This window comes from Meles meles, chromosome 14, assembly GCF_922984935.1.
Source record: "Meles meles chromosome 14, mMelMel3.1 paternal haplotype, whole genome shotgun sequence".
NCBI classification, from domain to species: domain Eukaryota; kingdom Metazoa; phylum Chordata; class Mammalia; order Carnivora; family Mustelidae; genus Meles; species Meles meles.
The window spans coordinates 70,131,750-70,145,038 of record NC_060079.1 but is presented as its reverse complement, the minus strand read 5'-3'; the positions used below and the strand labels follow the sequence as shown (position 1 = coordinate 70,145,038).

At 39.2% G+C, this 13,289-nt stretch overlaps 1 protein-coding gene across 2 annotated transcripts in view; it reads right to left on the bottom strand.

Annotated features, from left to right (window-relative positions):
* The window catches only part of GPC6 (glypican 6), a 1,107,056-nt gene that overhangs the window by 337,386 nt on the left and 756,381 nt on the right, over positions 1-13,289 (bottom strand). For both annotated transcript variants that reach the window (XM_045978183.1, XM_045978184.1), the window contains exon 4: positions 7,624-7,789. In XM_045978183.1, coding sequence (XP_045834139.1) covers positions 7,624-7,789 — 166 coding nt within the window. The remainder of the gene's footprint in view (positions 1-7,623; positions 7,790-13,289) is intronic.

Below are 13,289 nucleotides of genomic sequence, written 5' to 3'. Positions count from 1 at the left end.
AATGAATTATAAGCTCAAAATTTTCATATATCATGAAGGTTCTCAAAGTTTAAATTACACACAAGGACATTTATATCTATTTCCCCTCCAGAGTAACCAATGAAAACATGCCTTTAACCATCAGAATAATTCACGGGTCCATCTCTTCCAACCTGGCTTCTACTGCTGGTTCCTTGGAGGGTTGTTGATAATAAACAAGCCACAAAGACAAAAAGATGAAGATAATAAGATTCTAAAAGTCTCTATAATTGTTGTAGAAACAAGCCTGAGGAAAATTAAAACTAATTTCAAAAATGACTCAGACGTACAGACATGATCAGCAGCAGTTCTACTCCTGAGACAATCATGAATTAAAGGAGCTTTAACAGCAATTGGAAGAGCCATCTATCTGTGGATAGATACATATGGATACTTAATCATACATATATACATAAAGGGAAAGGTAAATGTTATGTTTACAGGAAAAGAAATCTACCTTATTAGCACTAGTATTTTTTTTATTTTAAATATTTTTATTTTTTATTTGAGAGACAGTGAGAGAGAAAGAGAGTGTATGAGTTGGGGGAGGGGATGCAAAGGAAGAGAGAGCAGCAGACCATTCCCTGCTTAGCAAGGAGCCTGATGCAGGGCTCCAACCCAAGACCTTGGCATCACGACCTGAGCCGAAGGCAGATGCTTAACCATGTGAGCCACCCAGGCGCCCAATATTAGTATTATTACGACATTTAACTGAGCACTGCAACATCACATAGGATTTATTACTTGGGTTAAAATAAAGATTTTCACTTTAGCTGCTAATCAGGACTTTTACAGTGATCTAAACTCCTCAGAAGTTACCTCTTTCTTTTATTCTATTAAATCAGTCACCGCATGAAAGTCTTTTTGGTTATGGTAGCTCTGGGACTTGTTATAAGTTTTGCCATTTGTGAATAGCCACATAGTTGAATGCTTTCTTTAACAAGCCACTTATCTAGCTCGATTTATATTTTTCATTTTTTGGTTTCTACAACACAACAATTTCGTCTACCTCGTGCTACTCTGATTTCCTGGAATTGAAACTGCAAAGAAAGTCATCAAACTGATGTTCATAGTGTGTGTGAATTTTACTTGGGTTTCTGGGACTTTTGGAATTCATGTAATTCCATTCTAAGGAATCATCAAATATTTTTTTCTGGGCATGCCAAAAGCCAGACATCCTGTGTTTTAGTTTAAAGTTGAGACATAACAGTGAAAACAATTACAATTTATTAAAATCAGATGTCCCCATCATTCAAAACAAGGTCCTTTGCATATAATTATCAAATTAAACCATTTACCTATAGAAAACACGGACACTGAAGTGGAAATTAGAAGCAAAAATACCCGGCACAAAGGCAATTCTCATCATTTGTGATATGGTCTGCTTTCTCCGGGTAAACTAAACCCTTCTGTTGCTGGTTCTCATAGAAACTGGAGTGCTTAATAAGGCATAAGAGGAATTTCAGTGAACTTCCCATTATAAACGGAGTATCTTGCATCCTAAGGAATGTTTTACTTGCAAAAATAGGTATGCCTTGTTACAGGCCGTTGGTTGGTGTGATCACTGATAGCACCATGGATTCCAACTTGAAAGTCTAGTTCAGAATTTCATACTTGCAGTCATCAGTAATTATAAACTGAATAGGAGTTGAATATGTGGGAACCGGAATAGATGTTCGTACAAGACTTGGCCACTGGGGGCACAGGAAATTCACATGCACCTTTGAATGACTACTTGTCTATTGCACCAAATACTTTTAAAATTGATGTGCTTTGCCTTCTTTGATCCATGGGAAAATCTGCCTGATGCAGACCAGAAATCTCAGTCCCACGAATCCCTTCAGTTGTTGCCTCAAGATGAACATTAGTAAGTGTTCAGAGGTGAGGAAACGCCTGTTTCTGTGTTTGCTGAACAGCCGCTGACATTATACCATCCTTTAGGCATTAACCCGATGGCACCACATAAAAATACTTTCACATATGCAGAGTTCAGAAGTAACCCATTCTCTAAACTTGGGAAATTGATAGCAAATGTAGCTCTTGAAAGGCTGCTGGGTACCAGCCAACTGTTTTCTTTCTTGCTTTCTTTACTTTTTCCCCTGCTCACTGAGTAGTTAGTACTGCTTGAGCATTCCGCTAGCATTACAGAGAGAACACAGCATATGATAAATGTCCATGAGAAAAGAGAAATACTGAATCAGTGAATATAAAAGGAAGACAGGGAGTGGGGCGGGATTAGATTTCAACTGATAGAAAATAACTTTTTTTTTTTTTTTTTTTTAAATCTCTCTTGGTGCCTTTAGGAATACACAAGGGCAAAAGCAAGTTCTGTAGCTAACGATGAGATCAGATTCTAAAATAATTGCTTTGGCTTTTGTTCCTCGATTTAAGAGCTGTGTTTCTAGACTATATTAATGAAAAGGCTCTTGTCTGATATAAGGCGGGACCAAGAAGCCTTGAAGCTTGCTGCTAAATATAATTCTTAAATTTTTCTTTTTCTTCAGCTGAAAGGAAATGATTTTCTATGTTTCGGGTCTAGAGGTTTTTAAAACATGGCATTTCAGGATCTATCAGCTAGAGTCACATCATATTTACTATGGAATTCTTTGTCAGGAAAAAAACTTACCAGATTTATATTACAGAATTTCATGCTACAGAGAGTCTTTGAAAGAGGAGCATCTTATACAAATGTTTGAAATTGTCCTTTGTGTTTATTTTATATCCTGCTGAAACGCAACATCACACAGGACTGGAGAGTTTATAAAAAGAGAACTCAAGTTTATTTACTAGGAACACTAAATGTTTATCTAGCAACACACGCAAACACAAAGTTGTGAATATATTAAATACCTTGAGGACAAACAACTCTTTCAGGTCCTAAGAAAGTAGTATGTGCCCAGAAATGGCCATTTATCACACGGGACTAGTCATTTGACTGACCTACCACAGCTTCCTGGCGTCTGGCTCTAATTTACAACTTGATAGCAGCTGTCACAATGAAGGAACCAGGTTCATTATCTGATTTGTTTCTGCCATCCCTGCACTCACGAGTCCATTAACAACAGGGATATGTGTTTTTTAAATTACTGTATTAGTCATACTTCCATTAAAAGAAGAGACCTACCAAGTGAAATAAAGCAGCCTTGTAAGACATTCCCTTCCATTTCTCTGTCTAGCGTGTCACTGATTGCATCAAAGAACGTACGGGGAGCTCTCTTCTCAGCAGGCAGGACTTCGTCCCCTCTAGCCTCATGCTCAAACCAGAACAAGGCCCACGCCAGGCACTCAGTAAACATGTGTGGTCTTCCTGAGTCTCAGGAGATGAATGGAGGGTACTCAGAGCGGGGGCTCTTGGCCAGGCACAGGTGTGCTGCCCACTCAGGACTTCATGTTTGAGGCTCTCAGGCCAGTTTTCTGTCTTTGGGCTGTCTTAGACTTAACAACTGGCTAGTTTGAAAGGAGGAAGCCCAGAAAGTTTGATACCACTGACGGGTCTGGACTATGAGTGCTTAAGGTCTAAACTAAAAATACAAGCTGCTTTGCTGGCTTTTCTTTTCCTCTCCTCCCCTCCCCTCCTTCTTTCCTTGCTTTTCTATTTCTCCTTTTTCTTTTTCTATTGGAGGACAGCCATAGATCAGGGAACCGAACCTGTTCTTGAGTAAAATGAACACAAATTCTCTAAATCTTCTCAATTCAAGTCAGCGACAGTGGTGGTGGTGAGACTTGTTCATAACTTGTTCACAGTTGACTGTAACTCATTGTCCTGCATTAAGTTCCCCTAGGGCAAAAAATGTACTCAATTGAGTAAGAAGCTAGACATATACATTTTTTACCCTAGGGGAAATTTTTTTTTTTTTTACCCTAGTGAATTGAATTAATAGGTTAGGATCATTAGAGTCTTGGGATAGCCTGAAATATTAGGCCGCGATGTCCAGACACAAACATACTCAGGTCTCAGTTTTATGGAACGATAGCGAGGCTGGTCTTATATTTGCATTAGTAAGCATCCGCCAATACTTTAGTGATAAAAAACAAAAAAAATGTTACAGAACAAACAGAATGCCTGCCTTTGATCTCATCAGCATCTCCCTCTCAACATCCTTTTCTTCCTCTCTCCATTCTCACAGTCTATAAAGTCTTAGAAGCTACCAGATGTTTGGAAGGGGCTTCCCCCTACCTCCTAGATTTTAAAGTAGATGCAAGACTTATTGCCATTACGTAGATGTGATTTTGGCCTTAACTTTTGTGCTTCTGAGCTGGGTGTAATCTGCCCCCTGGCCCCTTGTCAAACAGAACAGCTCTTATCTGTGGAGTGTTGGTATCAATGCCAAACATTCAAAATAACCACAGGATAGGACTGAAAACAAGTTCTGCCCACAAACGGTTTCCTTTTAGGAAATTTTAATTTACATAAACATTTTCTGGGAAAATGCTTTTGCATTCAGGCAACATTCGAAGTCTAGGCTGGAATCCACTGAGTATGAATTGACAGCAACACCTGGGGTAGCGCCCAAGCTGTGCCTGTCAATGCCTCAAATTACATTGTTCTCTTCCTGCATCATGCCTGGTAGTGAGAGAAGACTGCACCCCACACTTGGGTCCCTGGGGTCCTGCCTAGCTCAGGGGAGTGGCCTAGCACACCCATCCACTTAGGTGTCCCAAGCTTTGGCTGGGCTGGGCTCCATCCTGGGGAATCCCACCTGCTTCTAGAAAGCAGCCAACAGTTCTGGCAGAGATGAACTGAGTGAACTGACTTTTGTGTTCTCTAAAATGGGTCTAGAAGCATCTTCTTCAAAGCTGTCAGCAACTTTTCAAAAAAAATAAACCAAACAAAACCCAAAAGTCCTTTATCTAAAGCTCTTTTTCCTACAATAGTTAGTTGATTAAAAAATCTTTTGAACACCCACTCTGGGCAGGGGCACAGAATTAAAGTCCTCAAGGAAAACCATGGAAATGCCTCCCGAGAAGACTCCTGATTGTTTTCTTGGACTACAAAGAAATGAAAATAGATAAACTACAGAACTTCAGAAGTGAATGGAATGCCATTAAGGTTTTTAGCTGAACACTTAAGACATTTCACTTGGTCTGTGAATTGCCTTTCTTTTGACAAATCCAACAACAATTGAATTCAAAACAATTACAACTCATTTGCAATTAATTTGTGTCAGGGTAAAGATTATGAAAATGTGCCATCAGTTCAGTTCTTGCTTTTATTGACTGTTCATTGCCTGGTGCTATTAACCTTTATGGTGAGCACATAATTTAAAAATAGAACACTATAAAAATGTATAAGCTGGGGCATGAATGTAGGGGACAGAAATGGTCCATACGACTCACAGCAACAGGAGGGAAGGGGATTGATGAAAAGATGGTAGAAGCCCAAGATTCCAACAAAGATACATACAGATGTCAACCAGAGAATGGGCTTTCGATACAATTACTGTTGGGTTGGGTTACTGACTTGCTCCCTGGTCTTCTCTGCTGCATTCATGAACCCCCCGAAACACTGTCATCTTAGATGCATATGTGTGGAAAACAGAGTTGGTACATTTGACTGATTTATATAATCAACTTGTGAACTAAGACTTCACGTCGGGACAAGTATTAGGAAGAACATATTTTGCTCTAAAAGTCTGTGTTGGTGATCAATTCTCAGTGCCATAGTAGAACAAGAAGAAAGAAAGAAGAAGAAGGATTTTTCTCACTGATATCTAAGACTAATAAAAAACCATGAGGTAGGGTATGAGATACATTATTGGAGGGCAAACCACCAGGTTCCCTTTTCATTAAATTACAACCAATGCACAGTGGGTTCAAATTTTAGTTTTTAAATCAAATGGCTTTTCAGACATTCAATTCCACATCTAACTGGCAACCAGGAAACCCAGTGGAATGAAAGTATAAAGATTTGTTTTATGTTAAAATAGCCAACCAGCACTGAGGAGAAAAAGCCAAAAGGCTTTTTAATCGCTCTTATAAATTAAAAGCCTATAATCTTATTCTTAATCATGTCCTGCTCAAAGTAACAAAATCCACACAACCACTTTCATCAATAAGGTGTAGGCTAAGCAAAGACAATTTAACTATGCTATAAATTCAGGTAGTTTCAACCAAAAAGTACGAATAATCTGTATGACTCAAAGTGGGATGCTACAAGGTTTAATCTGTTTTTAAAATATGCAAATATTTTTAGATTTCTTGATGAGAGAGTACTTTTTGATTAGCATTATTTGGTTGGAATGTCTTTGCCAAAATTAATCTAAATATATATTCTAGAAGATCAAGTTATTCTTATATTTTAATTCAAACTCCCATCCAAAATCTTAGCAAAGAATCATATCATGTTTGAGTTAGAAGGGTACCTTAATGATTAACTTTTTAAAACACTTCCTCATTTTTCAAATAAAGTAACCCAAGATCATGCAAACAGATTTTGTACTCCCACTACAGGGAGTACAGAACAGCATTTCAATTTATTCTCCCTGAAATGATTTCTGGGGTTTTGTTAAGATGAGTTCCATTTGAATCTACCCACTCTCAGATCTTTTTTTAAAACTTCAAAACCATTTTCTCTGGTGTTCCTAAGCATAACAGCACGTTAGCCGGTGGGTCACACAGCCAAAGCCGAAGGCTTGTAACCTAAGCACATCTTCGAACAGGGGGCTTAGGTTTCACTCCATTCCAACACGTCTCAGATCTTTTCCCCCTCCTCCCCGAATCTTAGATGTCAGAAGGCGTTAGGCGTGCCTTCTGGTTTCGAGGTTTGCATAAATGATGCCGCCGACAGATGTCGCGATGAGCGCCACTCCGCCTGTCACCGCGCAGTTGCAAGTCAATGCAATTGAAATACTTTTATTTGAAGGCCATTTGACAGAGGGGAGAGAAAACACATGCACTCTTTCAAGGCCTCTGTGTTTTCCGGGGAGAAGCCTGCCTGTAAAATGTGCCCTTTCATCCCTGGATAGCAATTTGGGAAATAACTTTTGACAGCGCGACTCCCTGAGCGATGTCTGCAACCCAAGACCTTGCCTGCATCTTCCCCAGCCTCTCTCCTGCTACCTTCCGGAGGCAAGGCTCTTTGCAGCCGGTGAGCCAGAAACAGTCTTCTCCACAGAGTGAGGAAGGAAATTTGCATATTTTAGCAAAAATATTGAGCTCGTTTCATCATGGACGTTTAAGGAAGGAGTTGTTTACTAATATCTGTGACTACCATGCGGTAATGCAAATAAGAACCAGTGCTGTGGATTTGTTTTTCATGAGATTTTTTTTTTCCTTCCCTTAACTTGTCCCTTTCCACAGGAAAGCGCCCAGAAATTCAACAGAGATACCTTTCCCTTTGCCAGAGAGATCAGCGAATTCAATACAGGACCCTCCTTCACAACATACCATGATTTCTTCTTCTGCGTCTTATTTTTTGGATTTAGAAAAAGAAGAACAAATGCAAAATCATGTTAAAAATTTGCTAAAAGCTACTTCCTGGTTCTGTATTGAATTCACGTGGTCTCTTACGTCATCGAAACGTCGGCGCCTCCCATCAGGCCCACCACCCCATCGGAGAACTACGTCGGCGTCATGACGTCACCGCTCCGCGGGAACACCCCTTACCTATGAACAGATTCCACTCGGTGTCCAGATCAGCCTGATTGGCCAGGCAGCCCTTCATGACGTTGAGGCAGTAGTTCTTGCAAGGTCTAACTGTGGGAAGACCTCGGCAGTACGGGCAGTAGAGCATCTTCATGAGGGCTCGGATGCACCCCGGGGTCGGGCTGACCTGCCGATTGATTGAGAAGAAAAAGAAAATCAGAACTAAGAAGTGATGGAGAGAGACAAAGAGAAGATGGAACTCATTTTCTCCTTGAAAAAGCAAAAAAAGAAATGGCTCTGAGAAACGCCAGCAGCTACTAGGATCTTAACCCTTTGTCATACTCGATCTCGAAGCCAGGCAGGTCGACGTGGTAATGATCAGTTTTCGTGAGGTGTCCCCATCCACATTTTGATAGCTGTGTCATTGCAGTACAGCCTTGAAACCTGGACGCTGTTTCATTGCAACAGAACGTGAAATGAGATAATGCATGTGAAAGCAATTTGCAAAGTTAAAAGCTCCATAAAAATGTAGGTATGATTAAAGTTTAATGTGACCCCTTTGGAAAATTTTCCAACTGGTTATTTGACCCTGTTTCTAAAGGAGGCTGGCAGATCTCCTTCCTGTGTACCTAACTTTTTAAAAAGGATCAATATCAACTTGTCTGGCATTTCTAAGACCCAGGCCTGCTTAGAAGCAATAGGAACGGCGGAGGCAATGTCTTTAGGCATTTGAAGCTTTGCGATTCTGGGAACTTTGTGGAAAATGGACCCAGGGTTGAATGTAGGAAGAAATCCTTGCAGTACTTCACAGGAGCTTTAACCAGCAATGAAGTGGCATTTGCCTTGAATAAGAAAAGCTGAGGGACTTCTAAGTTAATCAATTCTAGGCCAACAAAATCTTTTTTGGACTCATTGAAAATTCTAATTTGACTTCAACTTGACTTCTAATTTGACTTTCAAGAGGAAAGATTATTTAAAGCAGCATGAACCAACGACAGAAGAAAATACAGAAAGCTCTTTTTATGACTAGACACAAAATTATTATCGTATTTATCTGGTTGGTTCACATAATTTTGGTGTCTTAGTTAAGTAACCATCTGTTGCTGATCTTGTGTTCCAGATCTGAGAAAAAGCCTAACTTGTATCATTTGGATCTGTTGGAGAGTTACAGTCTTATCAGACAGACCTGGGCCCACAGGTGGCATTTCCATGTCAAGAGCACGTAGATACTGACAAAGCACAACGTCAAAGGAAAGGTGAGACAATAAAAGGTAGTTCTGTGTAAGGAGGTACTTGTCACTACAAGAGCCAATCTCTGTCGTTTTATTCTTTACCTGGAAACCTCATGTGAATTTGTTCTTAGCTTTTTAACTTAAGTGTAGTTGACACACAATTACATTAGTTTCAAGTGTACAACATAGAGATTCAATGTCTCTATACTTTATGCTGTGTTCACCTTACTGTAGCTACCATCTGTCCCCATTATTATAATACTACTGACTGTATTCCCTATGCTGTACCTTCCTGTGGCTTATTCATTCCACAACTGGAAGCCTTTATCTCCCGTTCCCCTTCACCCGCTTTGCCCCTCACCCTCTTCCTTCTGGCAACCATCAGTTTGTTCTCTGTATTCAGAGGTCCCATTCTGCTTTTTGTTTGCTTATTCCCTTGTTTCGTTGTTTCAGATTCCACTTATGAGTGAAATCATATCTTTCTTCACCTTTGAGTGTTTTTTTAAAATTTTATTTATTTATTCTCTCTTTTTAAAAGATTTATTTATTTTATTTCTTTGACAGATAGATCACAAGTAGAAAGTAGACAGAAAGGCAGGCAGAGAGAGAGGGGGAAGCACGCTCCCTGCTGAATGGAGAGCCCCATGTGGGTCTCGATCCCAGAACTCCGGGATCATGACCTGAGGAGAAGGCAGAGGCTTAACCCACTGAGCCACCCAGGCACCCTTATTTATTCTTAAGAGACACAGAGAGAGAGACAGAGAGAGAGAGAGAGAGAGAGGCAGAGGCAGAGGGAGAAGCAGGCTCCCCAAGGAGCAGGGAGCCTGATGTTGGACTCAATCCCAGGACTCTGGGATCATGACCTGAGCCAAAGGCAGACACTTAACCATCTGAGCCACCTAGGCGCCCCACCTTTGAGGTTTTTTTTGGTAACATTCTCTTATTTTTATGATGTATAGTGACAAAGCCCTTAAAACATTGTTTCAGAAAATAAAGCTATTTATTTAGGTGCTGAAAATTCTGGTTGTTCTTTTGATTTTTTTTTTCATTTTCTTTCCAAAATTGTATAGAAGTTTTCAAACATAGAGAAAAACTGAAAGACTGTTATAATGTACACCTATAACATCACTTAATATTTTCCTATACTTCTTTTTTCATATATCCTCCCATCCTTCTATCTATCCATTAATCTAATCTTACTTTTTATGTATTCAAGTAGTATCCTCCTGAATTTTACTTTTCCTTGTAGTTTAATGCTGGCTTTAATAAAAATAGCATTGACATGATCAACAACAGAAAGTTAGTATATTAAGTACTCCAAATCAAGAAGTACAGTAAAATAAATTTGGCCTTGGGGTGCCTGGGTGGCTCAGTGGGTTAAAGCCTCCGCCTTTGGCTCAGGTCATGATCTCAGGGTCCTGGGATCGAGCCCCGCATCGGGTTCTCTGCTCGGCAGGAACCTGCTTCCTCCTCCTCTCTGCCTGCCTCTCTGCCTACTTGTGATCTGTCTGTCAAATAAGTAAATAAAATCTTTAAAAATAAAATAAAATAAAATTGGCCTTAACAATATTTAGAGAATGGCTTATTATCTATTAATTTTACAACTTATCTTCCAGTGAGAGAATGAAACAAACAAACAAACAAACTCATGAGAACAAAATTGAAGGGTCTGGTGACTTTTAACTTGAACACACATTTGTGTCACAATATCATCTCCCCCAGATGAGCTATTTTATGAAAACACCAAATTTTATCCACACCTGAACAATATTATCTTTAAACTTTCTTTCATTCCCTTGGATCCCAAGTCATTCACAAAACATAGAGAAAATAAATCTGTATTCTCCATATAGGATTTAGGTGGAATTTCAGATTCTTGTGCAGTTTACTTATTTGATATGGTGGCCGTCCTATAAATTTGTGTCTGTAGGATTTTATTTTCCATAGCCGTGTGACTTCTGTCCTGACCCTGATGCCTTTGTCCTGGAATCCAACCCTATTTTCAGGCGAGCTGGCTAAGGAATTTCCTCCTTCGACTCTGTTGGATTTTTGGTTTCCTGGCTGTTGGTATTACACAATGCTTTGCTTCTTCTCCCCCAGTATGCCAGTGTAAACTGGGAGCATTTGTCAATACTAGGGATCTCTTAGGCAGTGTGGACTCTGTCATCATTATAACCTGAGCTGCTCTGCAAAACATGTAGATTGTTAAAAGGCACTGTGATTATGATTCGGGTGCACTGTAAGTGCTTTTGAATTGAACTCTCTATTGTGTTTCTCAATTTCTTGGCCACATTGATGTTCAAAGAAGAAAAGACAGATAGTTTTATACATCTTAGCATTCAATTGTTACTTTTTAAATTTGTTTCAAAGGTAATTATTGATTGCATTAATTCCAATGCTTTTTTGTTTCGTTTTGTTTTAAAATTGTATTGGAACCAGTACAGTTTTCTCCGTCTGACATTTTAGAAGAGTTTCCAACTCAGGGTTGCAACCAACAGAGAAAATTGAACAGCCTTAATAACCCAAAAGAACAACGTCGTTCAAGTTAAATGTGACTCTTTCAGTACTTTGGAAATGACATCCCTCCTGGTCAAACAAAGGGCATTTGAAGAAGAAGAAAATAGAGCACGGAGGATCAAAGTTTAAGCTTTCATGTTCACAGGCGCATATTTGTTGAATTGACATAACTGCATGTGTGAATTAAAATAAAATAACAAAATCATCACTTCAAACTGAAGACTTTTAGAAGTAAGCCTCTGAAAAGAAGGTTGCTTTCAATGTCAGTTGTGTGAGGGATGTTTCTATTTTAAAATATTTTATAGTGTTTTATAATGGTGTGCTAGCGATTTAAAAAAAAATCTTTTTATTTTGGAATCAATATAGACACACGAGATGCTGCAAAAACAGCAGAGTCCTGGGTACCCTTCCCTCACCAATGCCACTTGATAGTGACATTTCCAACAGCTGTGGTGTGGAGCACCTGGGTGGCTCACTTGACTAAGTATCTGACTCTAGATTTCCGCTCAGGTGTGTGACCTCAGGGTCGGGGATAGAGACCTGCGTCGGGCTCCACACTCACCATGGAGTTTGCTTGAGATTCTCTCTCTCCCTCTCTCTCTGCTCCTCCCCCTTCTAAAGCTCTTTCTCTCTAAAATAAATAAATAAATCTTTTAAAAAAATAGCCATAGTACAATGTCAAAACAAGGAAACCGACCTGGGTATGTTGCCATGAACTAGTCCACAGCCCTTATTCAGTTTTCATGATTTTTTCAACCAGCATTCGTTTGCGTGTGTGCATATGTGTGTACACATCTGTGCGATTTTATTCCATATACAGATTTGTGTCACGACACCACAATCAACCTAAAGAACCTTTCCTCACCACAAAAGAACTCCTTCGTGCTACTTTCACACTACCCCTGGTTCCTATCACCTGGCAATAAATTTAACCAAAAAGGTGATAGAATTTTACACTGAAAATTATTAAGCACTGTTGAAAGAAATTAAAGAGGGCCTAAATCAATGGAAAGATATCTTGAATGCATGTGCTGAAAGACCCAATATTGTTAAGATAGCGATACTACTCAAAGTAATTTATAGATTCACTGCAAACCTTATCACAATTCTAATAGTTTTCTCCTTGAAGAAATGTAAAAGACAATCCTCAAATTCATATGGAATCGCAAGGGACCAAATTGTCAAAACAATTTTGGAAAAAAGTAACAAATTTGGAGCAATCCCATTTCCTGATTTCAAAATGTACTACAACTTGTTACAAAGCTAAAGTATTTATCAAAACTCAGTGGTACTATCCATCAATCTCACTTCTAGGTATTTCTTCAAAAAAAGCTGGAAACAGGTTCTGGAAGAGATATTTGTACTCTCCTGCTCATTGCAGCATTATTCACAATAACCAAGAGGTAGAAACTTTCTAAATGTTCATTAACTGATGAATTGTCTAATGAAAATGAGGTCTGTACATACGATGGAATATTATTCACCCTTAAAAAAGGAGGAAATCCTACTATACACAACAACATGGATAAACCTTGGAAACATTATACTAAGTGAAATAAGCCAGTCACAGAAGGACAAATACTGTGCTATTCTACTCACATGAGGTATCTAAAGTAGTCAAAGTCAGCAGAGAAAGCAAAAGGGTGGTGGCTGGGGCTGTGAGGGAGAGGGAAGTGGGAAATTTCTATTCAAAGGACATAGTTTCAGTCATGCAAGATGAAAAAGTTCTAGAGATCTGTACAACTATGTACATATAGTTAGCAATATGTACTGAGCATTTAACAATTTGTTAAGAAGGTAGATATGTGTTTTCTCACAATTATCATCACCATTGTCATCATCATCATCACCATCACCACCATCATCATCAATGCTATGGTACTGGAATGAGGATAGACATTTAAGTCTAGAGTTGAAAGACCAGAAATAAACATATAC